The sequence below is a fragment of the Strix uralensis genome, chromosome 4 (assembly GCF_047716275.1).
Source record: "Strix uralensis isolate ZFMK-TIS-50842 chromosome 4, bStrUra1, whole genome shotgun sequence".
Lineage (NCBI taxonomy): Eukaryota > Metazoa > Chordata > Aves > Strigiformes > Strigidae > Strix > Strix uralensis.
In genome coordinates this window covers 71,629,388-71,649,349 of record NC_133975.1, presented here as the reverse complement: position 1 = coordinate 71,649,349, position 19,962 = coordinate 71,629,388, and the positions used below count along the sequence as shown (strand labels likewise).

At 38.2% G+C, this 19,962-nt stretch overlaps 1 protein-coding gene across 2 annotated transcripts in view; it reads right to left on the bottom strand.

The window, feature by feature from the left end:
• Positions 1-19,962, bottom strand: part of AFG2A (AFG2 AAA ATPase homolog A) — a 206,266-nt gene that overhangs the window by 114,644 nt on the left and 71,660 nt on the right. Inside the window, exon 15 of one of the 2 annotated variants that reach the window (XM_074867260.1) lies at positions 16,472-16,614. The exons of the other annotated variant lie outside the window; for it this stretch is intronic. Within the exon in view, the coding sequence (XP_074723361.1) occupies positions 16,600-16,614 (15 nt within the window). The 3' untranslated portion in view covers positions 16,472-16,599. Of the gene's footprint in view, positions 1-16,471; positions 16,615-19,962 lie in introns of those variants that run through there. 2 annotated transcript variants of the gene reach the window in all.

Genomic DNA, 19,962 nt, shown 5'->3' with positions numbered 1-19,962 from the left:
ATGAGGACAAGCCAGAAAGAGTTATGTCAAAGCTTTGCTGACAGAACAGAAAACTGTTCTGATTTTCCAGAAAGAGGAAAGGCCTCAGGACCTAGTTATCCGACTAAATTAATACTTAAAATAACTAACTCACAGAATATATTTCTCATTGACAGTAACTTTTGCAAAAACCCAAAGCACTTCAGATAGGAATGCATAATAAAACATTTTTTAAAAGCCACTTCTGTGATAAAACAGCAGTTATGAGGCCATTTCTCGAGCACATAAAGACCTACTATAAAACTACAAGCCGATTTCTTTAATGCCAGCGCTTAACCGGAGAGCTTTTACGGACTCAAAGACATTACGCCTCTGGCGATCTTGCAAGAAAAGTAGGGCACTTCGTTTCCCCTCCGCTGCTCCCCCCATGAGCAAAGGAAGTTGTTATGACACAGAACAGGTGTGGAGCTTTGACTCAACAGCCACGCACGACTTCCCATTATATACCTATCACTTATGGGACCACTTATACTGTCTTCTGCCATGAGGTTAGGCTGAAGGTGAAAGAAGCCGTGCCACAACCTATCAATCTGGCAGCGTGCACACAAAACCTGTCTCTTTGCATTTGTTACATGAAGAGACCCACTATATGTGCTGTCCCTCCCCACGCGTTCCTGCTCTGGCCTCTTCTGCTTTAGGGAAGGAAAAATTAAAAAAAGAAAAAGAAGAAAAGAAAAAGAAGAAAAGAAAAAGAAGAAAAGAAAAAGAAGAAAAGAAAAAGAAGAAAAGAAAAAGAAGAAAAGAAAAAGAAGAAAAGAAAAAGAAGAAAAGAAAAATAAAAAGAAAAATTAAAAAATAAAAAGAAAAAGGGCACTCTGAGAAGCATTTAAATAAGCAGAAGTTTATTTAACTTTATTTAAAGCAAAAGTTTCATCAACATGCTAACCATTTAATTTCCTCCCAATCACTTGCATAACATCAGTGAATAAATTAAGACGGATTTAGGTTGTTTCTAATGGTATTTATTTTCAAGTGCTTACACTACCCTATCACGATGGCAACAATAGTGCTGTAATTGGGCCTTAACAGCTTTGGCAGCTGAATCTTTCAGTAAAATCCTCTCAGAGCAATTCCACTTATATCCCCCAGGCAAAACACTGGGTCATGAGAAGATACCCAGGATAATTCACAAGTTAATTCAGGTACCAGTCATACATTTCAATTAATGCAACCCTCAGACTAAATACAGACCCATTTCTCCACACATGTGAAGAGAAACACTAGTGTTGTTGCCACAGTACTGTTCCCTGATACCTGGTCTGGCTCATTCAGATCTAGTTTATCTCTGTGCAGCCCAGTGTCAGGTCAGACAAACACAGACTGTCCTGCTTTTAAGTCATCTGGTTCTCCAGCTGAAAAGTGATTCTCAAACTAGAGCAGATAAAATAGTTTCTACAAGTAGCACTGCCAACCTATTTGTCTCCCAAAAATGCTGTAAGTATTTAGGAAGTATTTAGGAACCCATTGTTCAGTGCGCACTGGTTACTACCAATAAAAAGCTAAATTTTGGAGCAGTTGCAAGTGTTAAAATACTTTGCACCTGTTTTTGCATTTGGAACCCTGGTGTCTTAGCAGCCCCAGCTTTAGTTCAGTCCTAGGAAGAGCTGATGAGGGTGGGGAAGGCAGGATGCACTCTGCAAGGGCTCTGCAGCTGCAGAGGCAAAAGGGATAGAGGAGGAGAGGAACCCAGAGCACATCTTCGGCTCCCTTCCGTAATGCTGAAATTAAAAAAATCTCTTAGTAATGAAACAATTTCCACAAATGTCACCTATCCAGCAAATGACCACTACTCCTCGCAACCTACACCACTGACAATAATTTTTGGTAGCACAAAGGTTAACAAACCTGCAATACTTATTGAATAGCTCTTGTAAAAATGACAAACTGTGAGTGAATCACAGCTTTATTAGCTACCCATTACCCCAGTCTATAAGCAAACTGCCATAATTAACCTTCCCATTGCTGTTTCCCACCTTTCTTACCTTTTGTAATAAAATCTTAGTACAGTTACTACTTCTATTTTACTATAAAAGAGTTATATTAAGATTTTACTACAAGAGAACATTTATCAGTTAAAGTGTGTGTTTTAAAAGATTAAAGTTGGGGTTATTTTCTCAGTTTTCTAAGAAAGTACTGTAACAGCTGAATAAGGAAAGGTTATTTTAACCTCCAAAGGCTATTGTTCCTTTTTTTCTCCCCAAAATTGTCTGGAGCCAGACAACACAAGGCTGCTGTGCCCTGGGCTAGAATGAAAGGGGGGGGATGATAGGAGGGGGGTGCCTGTTTACAATTACTCCATTCCTGTTTTTAATGAATCTTTCTGAATGACCACTAAGTGCTAGTTTTGTTCTTTGGAACAAGGGAGCTATTACTGGAAGACTAAAAAAGGAAGGAAAAGGGAAAGCAAACGGAAAGCTGCCAAGCTCAAAGGGGTTTCAAACATTTCAGCTGTATGTCCCGGAGGTAATTTGCTTTGCAGGCACAAGACTGTCTCTACACATTTGCAGTCCCTTTTCTTCCTCTTCCTTGACATGCTAAAATGAAACAGCTGAGATAAGGAGGAACAAGAAAACGTCAGAAGTAAAAATTTGTGGATACCTACTAAAATATGAAGAATTACATTATTCAAATTTGGGTAGCTAGAACATAATCACTATCTACATTTGGCTACTACTGCCACTTGCAAGCAAGCCTCCCAGAACCACATAAGCAGCCGACTTCAAGAGGAAGGGATGGGTCACATTTCTCTTACACCATCATCTGCCTTGCCTGCACACCGATAATGACCCTCCTCAAGAATCTCGACTGCCATTCCAGATCGCTACCACTAAGACAAAACAGAGCAAAACCGCCTTCCCCTCCTCCTTGCAGGGGCCAGAACTTCAGAAATTGTACTGTTAAATACTGGGCCAAGGATATAAACTAAAGGACCAACAACTTGCAAACCACCACAGGCAACCCTGAGAGCCTTCAGTGACCATCCTGAGTATTTTTCACTGAGGAACTTGGCTTTCTGTTTTTTTTTCCTAGGCTGGTAATGTTGCAAAGTATCAGACCTTCTTAGTCCAGCAACCTGATAAGCAGAAAAGTTATTTTAGATTTAGCTCTTACTGTATCTTAATTAAATATTATCCTTTCTTACAAGCACAGGGAGGAGTATATTTCATGATTAACCAAAAAGTATCATAACAACAACTAATATGTTTTCCTTCAACAACGTTGTTTCAAAAAATTATATGGTACAGACATACAAAAGTGGCACTACATGGTTTGTTTTGTGTGGTGTGGTTTAAATACTCTATTGACACACGTTTAAGGAAATCTCCTTACAGCCACAGAGTTTGAGTAATGTAGCCATGTCAAATTTATACCAGCGAAACCATCATGTACCTCAGCAAATTACCAAGTTTTTCCTTGTCATCAATCCACTTTATCGAACATGTTGCTTAGAAGAAAATAGTTTTCCTCCAGTTCTCAGAAAAAATGTGCAATGCTGTGTGAGTTGCTGTATAGCAATCCATTTATAAAGTTGACTGGGGCTGGACAGTTTCAATTAGTTAACTGTTCATCATTTATGACATTTGTTTATTTACAAAAATACCGGTCCTCTACTGTGTATGAAACTATGAAAGTTGCACAAGGATGTTAAAACATCATGGCTGTGATCTCACATGTCTGTAGTACTGCTCCTTATTGCACTATTTCCAGTATCTTCAAAAGCCATCAAATAGATCTGGGCTTGTATAAATATAAGTTGTACATGCCTATACTGTATAGAGGGTATTTGCATCTAGACCAAACATGTTAATAATCACCCGCTGCACACAGGGCAAAGAGGGCAATAGCTTTGCACTGCTTTTCTGCTTGCCTATTCATACTGTATAGAAGAAGTTTTTATTTTTGCCCCTGTTAATTGCCAGCATGGTATTGCAGAAGAGGCAGCTCCAAAGCAGGAAATGCAGGATAACATCATCCAATAAATCCGCAATATTTCAGAGCACAGGGAAAAAGAAAAGAGGGAGGAGAAGGAAACAAAACAGGAGAAAGTAGTTTAGGTTTTGGGTTTTTTGACATTTAGAGAAGCAACAAATCAACAAAAAAATTGTTTCTGTTTACCTTCACAATAAGTGTTGGACACAGAAAAAAAGTAATTAGGGAAGAGATTTTTAAAAACGTAATTACAATATTATTTCTACTTCTGTGAGAAGTAGCAATGCAAAAGAAAATTTTCCTTTAAAAACAATTAATTGGCATGGACACATGGGATTCCTACCCTATAAAAGTGAAATAATATCTATTATTTAGCATATTGATTAATCCCATGTGTTATTGCTACAGCTCACCACAAAGGATTTGACAATACTTCTGCAGCCAACATGATAAAAGCAATAATAAAAATAAGATAGTAATAAAAAAGCTTGCAACAACATATTCTCTCATAAAGTATCATATAAAGCAAGAAACTTCTCTAAACAAACAAACAAAAAGAGCAGCCATTATTACACAGAAACAGTACCTGTCTATTTTAACATCTCATTTCACACATATCTTTGACAGAGGGGTTGTCATCAGCTAAGAAACATTACTTGTGTACTTTCCATCCTTCAAACTGAGCATGTACTTACAGACTTGGAACCACCATGACTCATTTGACGACAAGAAGCTGCACTACCTTGACACTCTATATGTGGTAACCATGTTTTGTCTCTCAGCTTCCCTGCAATGGTGGCTGGAACGCACATTTTCCCCACAAGCCAACTTATGACTCAAATCAAGATGGATAAGTTACCACGTTTACCGCAGCAAATAAAGATGGATGTGCCATGCAAAGGAGGAGTTACTACAATGCAGATGACCATCATTGCTGCTGTTTGTGTACCAAAACCTTCAGTCTCCACCTGGTGAGGATTCTCCAAGCCCCAGGAAGCACAGAGTGACTAATATCATCAATTATAAGGACTTACATTCATTTTAAAACATAGACATGACAAAACAGATTTATATAATATTTCATTTTAAAAGCAGGATAGTTTTATTACCTGAATAAATAGAAAATCCATTGTCTAATCCAGCCAAGATGCTCATCTCAATGACACTGTATGGCAGTGATCACTATGAGATATTTTTTCTCTGATAGTTTTTTAAATTCAGTTCTTTCATTAGCCACTTATTTAGCACTGTTAGACACCAGTTAGCCACTTATCTACTCAACATAATTATCTTCTTCAAGTTACAAGGAATACAAATATGTATTTTCATGCCATCTTCTTTCCCATTCATTGTCGCATTTGCTTTTGCCTTCTTTTTACTAACATTCAGCCAAGATTAAAATTATAACAATAAAAGACATGTTCCCTTATCTGAAAGCTGTACTCCCCAAACGATTGAGATTGCTGATCTCTGAACCTCCTCCACAGCACCGTATCAGCACTGGCCACATTGTTCCATCTGAGTGCATAACATCAAACTATTTTTATATCATTCCTATACTACTCAGAGTGTATCTTAACGCTTTGTTTGTTTTTTGATTGTTGCTGCACTCAGAGCAGATATTTTCACTGGCACTGAGCCATCCATAAATAATCCCTCAGACAAATACTTTGCGCTCGTGAAATCTCAGGCAGGACCCTACAACATACGTACAAAGAAGAACAAAATAAGGTTGTAGCTGCCTGTGCAGGTCTGGTAAACTCCCAAAATCTGGCTTTACAAACTAAAGTGTCTTTTATCAGATTCTCTCTATGTATTATTTTTGCAGCTTAAAAGAGGAGGTATCTGTGAGGAAAACCAGAGAGTCTATCACATGGCACACTACTGAGAAAACGGCAACTCGGGGCCCTCACCTCTTATGGTGGGCAGGGACAGATTTTTTTCTGTACAGTGCCCGACACAATATGGTCCTGGTCTATCACAAGGGCTCCTAGCAGCCTTGCTGCATATACTAACATAAATAGCCAATCCACAGACCAGACACTTTCCATCAGGATGAAGAGAACAATTTGTGGTAGCAGGAGGATGTTATTCTGTACGTGGACCAGCCACTCAAAAGCCCTACCACAGATACGTAGCCTGTGGATTTGCTTACTATTTGCAAGGCAGCAGAGAAATTATTTCTTTTAAGACTTGGCTTCTTTTTCTGGCCCCTAAGGAGGAATGTGGTCCAGTGGTTACCAGCATCATAACCAAACAGACTTCTCTGAAAGCCTGGGTGACTAAATGGATGCTATTTAAGAGCTCTGGTACAGTTACAATTAGACCTCTGCTTCTCCACAAGTATCTAATATGACCACAAGCAACGTCTCAATCATGTCATTTGCAAACAGGGTGAGCGCTCCTTGCTTGCTTTCTGTCTGCAATACTGTGCCACAAGGACCATAAAATGCAGAGAATTAACAGTCACTCAAGAGACTAATACGTGTGCTTTTTTTGGATACTTTTGCCCTTTTCTTTACCAGAAAGGACAGTGGGGGTGCTTCTGAATTCTCACCTCTTCCCTCTCTCCAAGCCCAAAGTCTAGCTTTGTGCTTTGCAGACAAAAGACATCACGGAAGACGAGACTGCAGTTAACACACAGAAAGCAGTATGCTGTCCAGACTACTCAAAAAACAGAGAAGATGTTTGCAGAACTTTGTGATAAGCTGATTAAATTTGCTGAGCAAACATATTTTCCATGGCCAAATCTAGGTGAATCCTCCCAGGGAAAGCAATTCTCCTGTTTGGATCATCACCAATGCTCCAAAGATGAAGAGCCTGGAGTTTTTCAGAGACTTGATTTAATCTTGACAAATTATTCCCTTTGTTTGTTGGTTGGGTTTTTTTTAATTCTCAGAATCAGCTACAACATTGTTATGAAAACTTAAAGAAACAGGTCAGCCCAAAACAAAGAGCAAACCCAGAATATTTCCGTTAGAGTGGTTAATGTTGCACATTATTGCCTTAGTGGTACCTATAGATTTTGATACCACAGCAAAGAATGAGAAAGAATTGAGGCTTTTTTTTTTTTTTTTTTTTTTGTCTTAGCTTGGCTCACGGCAGCCAGGGAAACAGTACAGCTATATCAGCAGAAAATCTCCTCCTGTCAGAGTACGTTGCCACTCCACCAGAGCCTTCTGCCAGCTTAGCTAGAGAAATACAGCTCTTGGGGACATTCAGCTACACCAGCATGGTCACACAACTGTACAAACCTTGTGAGCAGACCAGACATGACCTCGATTTCAGACAGGCAAACTGAAATTAGTGCACAGAGGAGATTTATTGCTAAGTTGCTTAAATTTCTGTTAATTCACGTTTGCATGTAATTTGTGTTACCTTGCACAGAAGTGTAATGATTTAATTTGTTTTCAGTTCAGGGCCCGCACATACAACTTTGCTACTGCTAGTCTTTTGCCAGCTGAGATTTCTCTAAGAAGCATATCTTGTAAGGAGATTAAAGACAAAGCAGGAAACAAGGGTATCTTAAAAGGAAATTCCCCACATATTTTTTTCCTCTCAGACTATAAAACAGAATGAAGATGATTTCAGGATGAAACACATGATATCTTTGGGGTGTCATTTACAGACCAGATGAAAACTGAAGTGAAACTGAGAGCACAGAGACAGGAGACTGTTTTTCACAGTATTTTCATCAGAGATTTTAACTGGCAAATACGTAAAGCTACAGCTAGGAGCTTAAATTTGAAGGAGAAAACTATCCTCCTGGCTATTGCTTTACTTTTTCTATGCATTTTCAAACACAAGAAACCACTTTGTGTGTCCTGGAGAGCATTGCATGCCTACATCATACGGTAAAAACTAATTAAAAGAAAACAGAACTAGTGATATGGCCCAGTCTAAACAGTGTCATGTTTACAACAGCAATATTCCTGTTCTAGTAACCCTTATGCAAGTTATTTTCTGTCTTTTATATCCCACAGTCCTTTTTCTTTGCTTTCTCCTGCCACCAACACTTGGATATACCCTGTCTCTCTGCCTTGTCTGCGTAATGCAACATTTCCACAGACGTAAGTGCAATACTTCAAAACATAGCCATAATGGCAACACCATCTTCCAACTGAAAGAAAACAATTTCTATTTTCTTCCAATTGCTCTTTCCCCTCGACTTGCCTTCTCAGTTCCTTGTATCTTTTGCCATTGCCACATGACAGGGACTTACTTTTAGAGCATCTGTTTAGATGGGTATCTGTTTAGATAAGACTCTCACTGCTGCCAGATGATTGCATGGAGAATACCAGGCAGCCACTGCATGCTGGCAAAAACCCTGCCTGTGCTCCCTCAGCAAGAGGCTGAAGAAGAGTAGGAAGGGAAGGGTATGGAGAGTATCAGTTGCTATCAGGGCAAGCAGCATTTGCAATAATCACAGGCAATTTAAAATGAGATAAGGTGTAACCTTTCCATGCTACACAAGCATTGGTCAGAAGCTAGTGCTACAAAGACAAAAGTCCTTTTCAAGCTTAGTGCAATTGGCCATTATGAGCATGATTTTCCAGCAGCCTTGCATGTATTTTGCTTTTCAAGGAAGAAAAATCACAGGGATTATGCGCAGAGTGCCCACACTCTTTTAAGTCTTATTTTCAGAAACCAAAACAGACCTGTAAAGATCCTTAAGAACTTCATCTTCCTCATCATTCATGATACAAAAGCTGCACTGCATTTCTCTGGCAATCCAGGATGGTAGAATTCAACTAAAACACATTTTCCGGAGAAAAAAAGTATCTTTCAGTCTTCACCATTTACACAGACTGAGCCATCCTGGAAGATGCAAAACATCCTTTATCTACCATCACCAAAAACAGTCTTACCAGTCTTTACAGATCATCATATATTTTTGCTGAGGAGATTTAGGGCATGCAGAGGATCAGAGAAAATCAGGCCCTTTAGCAGGCTTTTTCAAGTCAAAGAAGTGGGTATTTTTCACCTGTTCCCAGCACACTGCTACAGCTCAAAGGGTTGGAGGAGGAAAGAACACAAAACAGGAGGGGACAGAGGGACCACAGCAGCTGACAGTGCTACAGCCTTTTCTCTGCTCAAGAGACCCAGTTTGCCATTGCCAGGCATGTTGCTTAGTCCCAGACCAAAAATCACCTTGCACAGGAAATGTTAAATGCCACCATGTTACATCGGACAGTTTACATCCCTGTGCCTTCACTTTGGGCAAGGTGCAAAGCAGATTGCAAGCATGGCCCAAAAGCACCGCAAGCATCTGGGCTGGCTTTGATCCCCTGAGCTATTCTGAAAGAGAGAAGGCTCCCTCTCTGCATTTTCCTCCATACCAGAGCAGCTGTACACCACTAATGCCCATGTAAGTTCAAATGGTGCAAACAGTACACGTAAATAATACCTAGGGAGCAGATAAGACTTAGAAAGGGTCATCTGCAAAATTACTCTTTTAGAGACTTCAGCAAAGATGTCAATTTTGTGCATTCTAAACAAATAAATAATAAATGTAAACTTTATCAGAGGACTTTCAACCCCGTAACAGAAGCTAAATATTTTCTACTAATTTCAAAGTTAATGTAAAAAAACTCCCTATTGCCTTTATCTCTAATCTTTCTCCTTCTCTAGAGACTCAAATAAATATCAGAAATAACCAGATGGTCAGTAAGCATTAGAAAATGGCTTTTGATAAATAAAACCTAATTAGTTCTGACCTGATCTCCATTGTGTATTATCAGCTTTGGCCATCATAAGAACTTTGTAGTTCCACAACCACTACAGACAAAACTTGGACACAAAGTCTGGTGAAAACCCTTACCCCCTGGGTTCCCCCTGGACCCCTTAATTTTCACAAGTGACTTTGAGTAGGACTAACAGATATACAAGAAATTAGTACTTGCATTAAGAGCTCAAGTTTATTCTGAAGCTTTCACTTCCTTTTAACACAGATACTTTCTGCAGATTTGCTCTTCCATATGACAGTAGTTCAGGCTTACTGGCAAAGCACTACAGTGGCAGAAAAGATTCCCTGCTGAAACTACACTTTTTCCTTTACAGCTTATTAGAGCCAAGTCAAGCCAGAATAACAAAAAGAAACAAAACAAATGCATAGCTGTCATTTAAACACATATATTCTTAAGAGGCTTTAGGGGTATCATTTATGGAACACAAAGAGATTTCCTTCTTTAGCAGTGTTCCAACACATTACTCTCTCGTGCTTACTCCAAGACATGAATATACTTGCCTAAAATGTCAGTGAGGTATTTATACAAAGGCAACTCTTCAGAAACCTATTATTGTGAATACAAAACAGGAAGTACAGTAATACCACCAGTATATGTTAAATAATGCTTAGTATAAACTGTGCTCTTCAATTAATAAGCAGTGTTAACCCCTTTAGGGGAAAGGGAGATGGGAAGTGTGAACTGAAAATACTGACTCATGATAAAACCTTTGAGTATTTTTCTCACAAGGTTTTTTGTTTTGTTGGCTTGTTTTGGTTTTTTTTTTTCCCATCCCCTCCTAATAGCAGACAGAACACAACAGAGGACAGAACTTGCAATATAAGTGAAAAAATGAGGGAAAAAAAAAGAGAAAAAGAAAGGGTTGAAGTTTGATGACGTGTTATAAAGTGAAAAAAAAAGAAAAACATCAAAACAGAATAAAATAATAGTACAATAAATGCTTAATGATACTTTGCATTCTGCAACTCCTTTCAGTTCTCACGCTTTCATTAACTAAGCCTTTAACAGTTTGCCACATGGAAGGTGCATCTTTAGGAAACTACTCCATCAACTATTCAAATACATCTGTACTGGTATACTAGTCTCATGACTATTTAGAACAGGATGTAGATAAAAATACCATATAATACTGAATATTCTTCAGCCACTTAGATGGTATTCTACAAAACAGCATGATTAAAGTAAAAGTTAAAAATTAACAAAAGAAATCTTTTTTATAAGCATTAACTACCATGAATTAGAGAAATGTATGGGGTTTTATAAAAAAAATAAACTCATTAATAAAAAACACATTACCCCATAGTGAGACAGACACTCCAGGCAAAAAAGCAAAGCTCTTTCCTCATACATGTTGAATAAGAAAATATTTTTAAATAGACAGATTTCTAGAATACAAGTGAGACAACCCAATCACCAGTGTGCTCTTTTCAAAACATCCACAGCTGCAGTCAAAAAAAATTCAAGAGCTTCCCAAGTACAAAGACCTGAAACAAAACACACATGCAAATCCCAGATGGGCAGAAATCAAAGCTCCTCTTTTCTAAGGTCTGACAAACCTATATCTATTTACAAATGCATAAGAACATCTCTTCTGACACAACTCAGTCATACAGTCTCTCTCTTCACTTTCTCCTACAGGCACAGTATTTTGAACTCTTCATGCAAGCTAACAGATTGAACTTTGGTTTGACTGCCATCTGCTGATCCCATGTTTTGGGAACCCAAAGACTCGCTTAAAAACATGTGCCCAAAGCTTTCAGAATGTTCACTGTTTTTCTTCCAGATCTTGGTAACAAAGAAATTAGAGAATTAGAGATAACAGCTATTTATGTTTAAAGAAATCAAATTAGACCAAATGTCCTGGTATTTAGCATCCTTTAGCTAGTTTTCAGATGAACAAAATGTAATAATTTTGTGTGCATGAATAAGATGACAATTCAAACAAAAGCAGGTAACACACAAGACCACTGTGATAGCAAGAAACAGAGAATCAGGTACAACTGTTACTCCTTAACGAAAAGAGAAACGTAGCTGAAGCAGCTATTAAAAAACCAAGGAAAATATGAAATAGTAATAGACTACCTTTATACTACTCTACAAGGGAGAACATGACAACAATCCATTTTGCCACAAAAATATCTGTTCTTATGTAAAGTCTTTGTTTCATTGTATCCCAATGATAAACACACAAAAGAAACCAAATTCACTTTCAGGACCCTCACATTTTGCTGTTTCCTTCAAGATAGCATATACTTCGTGAAGGGCTGAACGGGTTGATGATGCTAAAATGATGAAATCAAGATGTGAATACAATCAAACCTACCGGCCTCTTTGGAAGTGACCATGCCATGGATGAGGACTTGAAGTGATTTGTTCCCCTCTTCCGTATAGGAATAGCTGTCCTGGTAAGAACAGCTTTAGTTTGTATAAATGTCTACAGTAGGTGACTGAGCAGCCTGTACATGTGCAGAAAGTTATCACCTCAGGGCACCAGGACCATCTAGCTGAGAAAATACCTGGTTTATTTTCACTCTCTCCCTCATCTTTGATGAGGCAGGAGAGCTCTTATATCCCACTTTTCTTCTCCTCAGTTTGTTTCTTCAGCAAAGCTGTAGTTCTTTCATTCCTTTATTATATGAAAAAAGTAGAAAAATCAAGTGATTATATTTATATACTTATTATTAAATATATTATATAAATATCTATATTTATATAAGCAGACAGTGTTAAAACCCAGAGCGTTCAGAATTGCCGAAACAATTACTGTTTCAGCCCAGTTTGTATCCACGGTATATTTCTGCCTAATCACATACTAACTTTAGTCACCTTTTTCTAGTTCCTAAAATTCCAATTCTGCAAACATTCAGTTTTACAGTAAAGCTTATGCATAAATGACTCCAGTGTTGAAAACAAATGCAATCTTTGGCTTATGGGAAAAGAAAACAGTTATAAATGCTTGAGCGTGGACTGAAGGAGTTCCAGCAAACCTACCCAAGTTTCAGGTTAAGATCTTTTGTATCAGTATTTTTATGAGAATAAAATCCACATGAACAAAAAGTAAACCCATGGAAATCTTACCACAAAAAAACACCAAAAACACCCACAAAAACAGGCTGCCATTTGAATAATGAGTTTGAAATTTTCTATGAGCCCAGAACTTCAGGTGGCACGCCAGGTACACAAATTCTGGCAATTCTGAATCAAACCGCAACTTTTATTCTCTTAGAACAGTACTAATTAAAATCATTTATTTTAAAATATATTCAATGTCTCAGAAGGTTAATGGTTCCAATTCATATTCTTCCTTTTCCAAGAACTTACACTATTTGTGTTCTGTCACAGCGCTGCTGGCAGATCACATCAAAATATGCCTTTGTTGTGGAAATGTGTCTGCTTAAACAGTTTCTTTATTTGTGATGTGGCATCTTCTGTGAAACATAGTCTATTTTCACATGCAAAACAAAGACAGAACAGATTCCCATTCTCTACAAAACCTGTAAATGATCTTGTACAAATCCTGCAAATTATCTAGCACCTTCAATGGTGGCTTCTTCCCTTTTGTTGCTCTGTCCACTAGAAATAAAAGTAACCCAAAAATAAAAGTAACCCAAAACCAGGAAAAACAAGACTTCCCCTTCAGTCATAATTCTGAAATCTCTTCAGATGCAGTGGGGTTGCACAGTCAGAGAGCAAAGAATTTTGTCCTCTGTGAATGTTAATCAGCAATTTTCCTTGAGAAGCAGTGATGGAACAGGACCTAATGTCTCAATTACAGTCCCTACAGCAATTAACAGCCATTTTACTTTGTTTCCATCACTGTTACAAGCACTCTTGTTCAGGATGCACAAAGGATATAGAGGTCTTCAATAAGAAGGTGTCATTCTTCTACAGGCACTACACTAGCCATAATTACAGAAAGGAGCACAACCTACTTCCACTTCACACCAATTCTTTGCACTCTTCCATCCCTTGACAACACTTTTTCTGGAGAGCAAGCAGACAGCTGAAGCAACATCATAAAATACCTTCCTGTTGGTGTGGCAAGTCTACATGCTGATAGCAAAATGCACACATGAGCAAGACAAAAAAAACCCCACTGATTATTTTCCAAACAACAAAAGTGCATTATTTAGCACACACCAGTACTGCTGAATCTAGCTAAGACATAGCTTTCATTTAAGAAATGAACTGTTTATCTTGACTTCTGTTGCACAGATCCAAACCATTATTTAAGAGCAATATCCTCTGTAGCCAATGTTTCTGGATGAAGAATAAGGTTTGCACTCCAGTTCCCCTGGGAAATACATTGTTTCTAAGTACAGGCAGGGAAGCTCAGAGGAGCACAAGGAATAGGAATCAGTGGGGAAATCTAGGATGAAGCCAGTTACATTTCCTCACACCCACTCAAATGGCATCATTAGTGCATGAAGACAACAGAGAAGCTCAAATATCAGATCAAAATGGTACTTAAGCACTAAACCAGGTATTTAAAGACTTTAACACACTTCAGTATTAAATGCATGAAAGAACGGTGTTCCAATTTTATAAAAAAAAAAAGATAATTTTGTAAGCTAGCACAGAATACTTACATACCTTAATAAAAACTAAAATAAATGGCTGTTTTATAAGTGCAGTAACACGTTTCAAGGTGTGTGTTTGCCAATTACACACACCTCATATGCTGACTGATGAACTCACACACCCTGGCATGTGTTCCTGCTTACATCTCCCACGTGCCTCCGTGTTAAGTAATGAAATAAGACTTGCTTTGCAAACTGGCTAACGCTGCCCCTTCTTGTTCAGTGACTTCTGCAGAAAATATTCCCTGCTAAGAAAAACAACTTCTGAAACAGTTAAGCTATTTGCAATCTTAAGTACACTCTCTCTGTCTGCAAGACCCAACTCTGTGATAACCTCCATTTCCTGTATCACTGTCAGGCATGTGTTTTCCCCCAGACTGGGTTGGTATTCAGCATTTTTCTGCATGCATTGCTGCCTACTGTAAAGACATGGTCCTTCTTACAGACTGCTTTTCCCATACCAGCTGGTTACACTCAATGACTGCCTGTTTCACTATTTTCCTCTTTATAAAGATAGGCATGCTCATGCTCTCCACAAAATGACAAGAAACACTGAGGTAAGGATACAGCCTTCTTTTAGAATGATTTTTCTCTTTTAATTTTTTTTTGTTTTGCTTCTACTTGCTTATTTTGAATAAACGCTGACTAGCGTACAATAGGTCTAACAGAAAGGCATGCCTTGTACAAAACAATAGATTTCTCAGCCTGCTGGAAGTCAGTGTGTGATTTTATTTTTTTTTCCTCAGTCACAGGACTTAATTTCACAGACATAGCAACACCAGGACCTGCAGCTCACCTATCATGGTCATTTCTGACAAGACATAGCAAAGCCAGTGCCATGCTTATTGTTCTCCCTTTCCTTTTCAGAACCACTGTACAACAGTGCAAAAGAATTCAGATTCTCTTAAGCTCATTATATTGTGTGATGCTTTATCTCTCATTCCTCTGTTTTCAATAAGAGTCCAACTGTGCTTGTCAGGATCTGTCTATAGATAACAGCATGTACTGGCAGGGTATAGGCCTTTCCTATGTTACCTCTCTATTGCGACACAATACAGACCCCTTCATCTCATCTGTTCCTCCTGTATAAAATTTGCATCTCCTTTATGAGGTCTAATACCAAAGAAATGATGTAATACACGAGCCATAATTTCTGATGATATAGTTATTCAAAGCAACAAGGATGAAGACTGAGGGTAAAGAACTGTCCAAGATTCTGAGGAGATTTAGCAATTGGATAATATTCAATGTAAGTAAACACAAAGCAATGAATATGGGAAATTCAATCTTTCCTTCATATATAAACAGATGGGCTGTGAGATGAATCATTACCACTTCTAGTTTTAATAGACAGTGACGAAAACTTAGCTCAGTTTTTGGCAGCAGTCAAAAAAGCAAATCAAGTGTTAAAAATTCAGAACCACTAATAAAAGAGTAAAGACCAAAACAGAAAGCACCATTATGCACCCATAAAAACACATGTTGCACCCACACCTTGGATACTGTATGCAGTCCTGGTCCCTTTCTCTCAGAAAGGATATAATAGATCTGGAAAAGGTTCAGAGAAGGGCAGCAAGGATAATCAAAGGCATAAAACAGTTTCTGTTTAAGGAAGAGCTGGCCCTCCTTTCATTCTGCATAGGACCACCTTGTTCACCTGCTCCAGTTATTCAGAACTTGATTTTATTTTTTTTTAAAGAAAAGATTACATAGCTTTGTAGCAAGGTTGAACAGTGTGCACCAGGAAAAGGTAAAGTTTCAGGTTTGCACATCAGTGGTTTTGAGAACCAGCTGCTTTGCCAGAAACAGAGCACAGAGATGTATGGAATGAGGGCACAAAGGCATGATTTGGCATGAAAAGCATCATTCTTGTTTATTTCCTGAGAGAATGTGAAAAATTATCATCAGCTCTGTTCAGAAACACGTTTTAAAATGCCCACAAAGTTGTTTTGGTTTTTGGCTTGTCCATGAAATACGAATGAGAAAGCCACAGTGATGTCTCACTTCATCCTCTTCCATCTGTGAAGTGATGGCTATTTAATTTGTCTTCCCTTTTCTCAGCAGTGTTTTAGAAGATACTACTGCAGGTGACAGGGAAATGTATTCATACACAGGCCATACTGCATAAGCCAGCAACAGCTGCGGCCCTGTGCATAAATATAGCCCAAGGTTTCAAGAGGTTTATTTACCTTCACACTTCATTAGTTCTCTGTGCCTTCACCTGAGAAAAAGTCTAGCAGCATTGATACAAGTTCTGACATCCTTTTCTATCATCCTGCCAACGCAGTTCCCAAACGCAGCTTTCAAAGCAAAACTCCCTGTACAGAAATAACAAAGCGGATGGGCAGGGGAGAAGGAATCATAGAGGGATAGGGATGGAAAAGATTTGTTAATACAGTGTTATAGCTATTGATGTGAGGTTGCAGGGAAAAGATACCAGCAGTAGCAGTGTAACCTGAATGTATATAACTAGTTTCATAATAGATTTTTCCATTTTCTAAAATCTATTTTCATAACAGATTTTTTTATGTTGGAATTGTAACTTTAAGTGAGGCTATTAATGGGAAAATAGAATAGACATCCTATCTGAAGTAGTGGCTAGTAAAACTAAAGAAGCTAATTTTTAGGTTTAAAAGAGGCAATACAAATCAACAATTGTCAGTATCACGTGACCACCAAAACAAAAGGACAGTTCCCAAAAATCACCTTTTTCAACACCTTACAGGGAAGAGTAATTCAAGAAGATTAGGCAGCAATCAGAATATTATTATGAAGTGTGTACAAAGCACAATTAAGAGAGGGCTTTTTCAAAATCTTTCCTGTATATATGGTATATGCTTCTCTGTAGCACAAAGCTTAATTTGCCATGGAGGGAATACACTTACATTTAAAACAAAGAAGCAACTACACCCTGTTTAATTAAATTCCTCAACTAAGTAAGAACATGTAACAGACATAACCCCCAAAAGGAGCACTCACTTCAGATTTCCAGAACTGCTGAGTCCTTTCAGTCATTGCCTGGCACCACTCAATCAAAATACTCATTTGACTTTCAGACCCTTCTCTCGCAATCAGTTCCAAATACCTTGTAGTCTACACATTTTTCTAGGTTATCCCAAAAATCTAGCAACTGTCGTGATTCTGAGCCAACTCTTACAGATGTATATACATCAAATCATTCGGAGCTTCAAACAGGTTTTGTTATTAAATTAAGTTGGCATATGCAACCCTGAGGTACTCCAGTGACCTAAATAGTCATTCACCAAGTTTCCACTGTTCATAAGAGATGTTAATGTCTCATTTGGACATTAACAGAGCCCTAGCTTTGCGCTCCTGCATGTATGCATAACAATCCTTCCACATACCTTATGAAAACGATATAGTACAAATCAGCGACCCCCAGATTGCTCCCTTTTGTCTTATGCTACATTACTATAGTACTGCCTTCATTTAGTTTGATGTTAAGATTTTTTTTTTAAATAACTAAGATCTTATAGAAAGAACCTGTTTCTCCTGAACAAACCTATTATCTCTCATTGTTATATGTACTGCACATGAATGGTATTTCTACTTATCCCTAGAGCAGTACGTACATCACGTGTGCGAGACATTCAGCTTTCATCACCGATGGAGCAAATAAAATGTAAAGCTGGACCCCCTTCAAGACATAAAAAAAATGAACTAGTGGAAATTCTGCCTATGTCATCCTATTTTTCCTTCTCCCCACAGAGATTTCACAAACAAAAAACCAGTCCTAATTAACTGAATGGACTAATGATAGCATCAAATATCCACAAAACCTTAAGCAAAAGGTTACTAATATCCTTACTGAGAAACAAGTGCGTAGCAGCTAATCCCTAAATTCAACAGCTCTTTAGAGTGCTTTACTAATGTAAAGAGCTTGATCATATTCCAACTTGCTCATTATAAAGCTCTGAGGTTCACAGATTTTCTAAACCTAAAACTAAAACTGAAAAGGTCACCACCTTTAAGTGCACAACCAAACAATGAAACTGTACACCGGCCACCTCATCCTCCCAATCTGCAGTCCATTATGATTGATACTAAGCCAGTGAGATGTGCAATGCTGGGCTTTCTATTTCACCATGACTTCCATTTTTACTGAAACAGCTTCTGCCCTGTTAGGGAAGAGATAAGTATCAGCACTTAATATAGAAGTCACTCAACATTTTACATTATAAGATCATGCATTTTGTAGCTTATGCTATTCTGAGCTTTGACTTTCTTGTCCTTTCCAAGCTGGCTGGTTGCCTTCAACTGATTTGTTTTGTAATGTTCCAGTCAAAACATTTCAGCTGTTGCATGGGAAGGAGACCAGGAAAATGTCGCTTTATTTGCAATCTTAAAAAATTAATAAAATTATTTCACCCTAACCTTGAGACCTGACCACATTAGAAAGACTTGAAACATCTCAATTTGAAAAAGCTTTGTGAGGTTTCCTGACATTTTGCAGATAAGTTTTCCAAGTTTTGACCACTCAAAGACTGATCTACCAGGGCTCAAGGAGTCTGCAGGCCATGCTGCATCCAGGCTTCCAAAATGACAGCAAGAAAATGAGCTCTCCTCTTACTGGTGTCACTTGTATCTAGTCAAGCAGGAGAAGGAGAAAGAGGACACCAGAGCTGAGTCCACAAGAAAGAAAAGCCTGATATGAGGAATGAGCAGTCCGGACACTGGGGCAAAACTGATGCTCATCAAGAAAGGACTCTAGATGTGGAAGCCTGGGAGGTAAAAGAGGATCAGGGAATCCTAGCTGAGCAGAAATGCATCCAATGAGAAGCATAAGCACAGGGAAAAAAGTTGACGTCAATTGAGCAAAAGCAAGAATCATACCGAGATTAGATTAATAGTTTGCTGAAGATCATGAAGTCAGTAGACATAGGAAATACAGACCAAGAGGATACTGCGTAAAGAGACAGCAGGCAAATTGAATAGGGAGAAACATCAAGGAAAGACTATAAGGAAGGAGTTATGCTTATGGAAAGTTGGAAGAAATGTTTAGTACAGAAAAAGTAATTTACCTACCTGTTCTTACATTGTCAGAAAATATCCTGGACAACAAGTAAAAGTCTCATTCCTGCATATTGGACCCCATAAAGAACAGCAAAGTAGTTTAATATTGTTGCCAGTTTACTACCTATTTCAGGCAAACAAGTTGGTTTTGGCAGATGCAGATGGTCCTGTACTGCTGATAACCACAAAGATCTCAATATGACACCATATGATGGAATCTGGATACTCCCCCCAGAAACTAGTAATTGTTCATCTGCTTTAAACAGTGTAAATCAAAGCCCTCAAAAGTAAGGCAATGTGAGTATTAAGGTAATTAAAGTAGAGGCAATAATAATGACTTGTAAAAATAATTTTCTAAATTAATGCAATGTAATTAAATCATGCACAATGAATACCACTTTAATTAATGTAATTAAAGATTGCATTATGATGCACATGCACAAAGAAGAATGAATTAAGATTGTACACACAATCTTACCTATGGCAGTTCTTAACATACGAGTGCTCGACAAACACAACATTCTCTGTAATGCTCTTTTAATATAGTATACACAAAATACTACATACATACTGTGCAGTTTGCATCCACAAAGAGGAAAGCTGGGCAGAAGACCAACTGCAAAGCAAGCCCT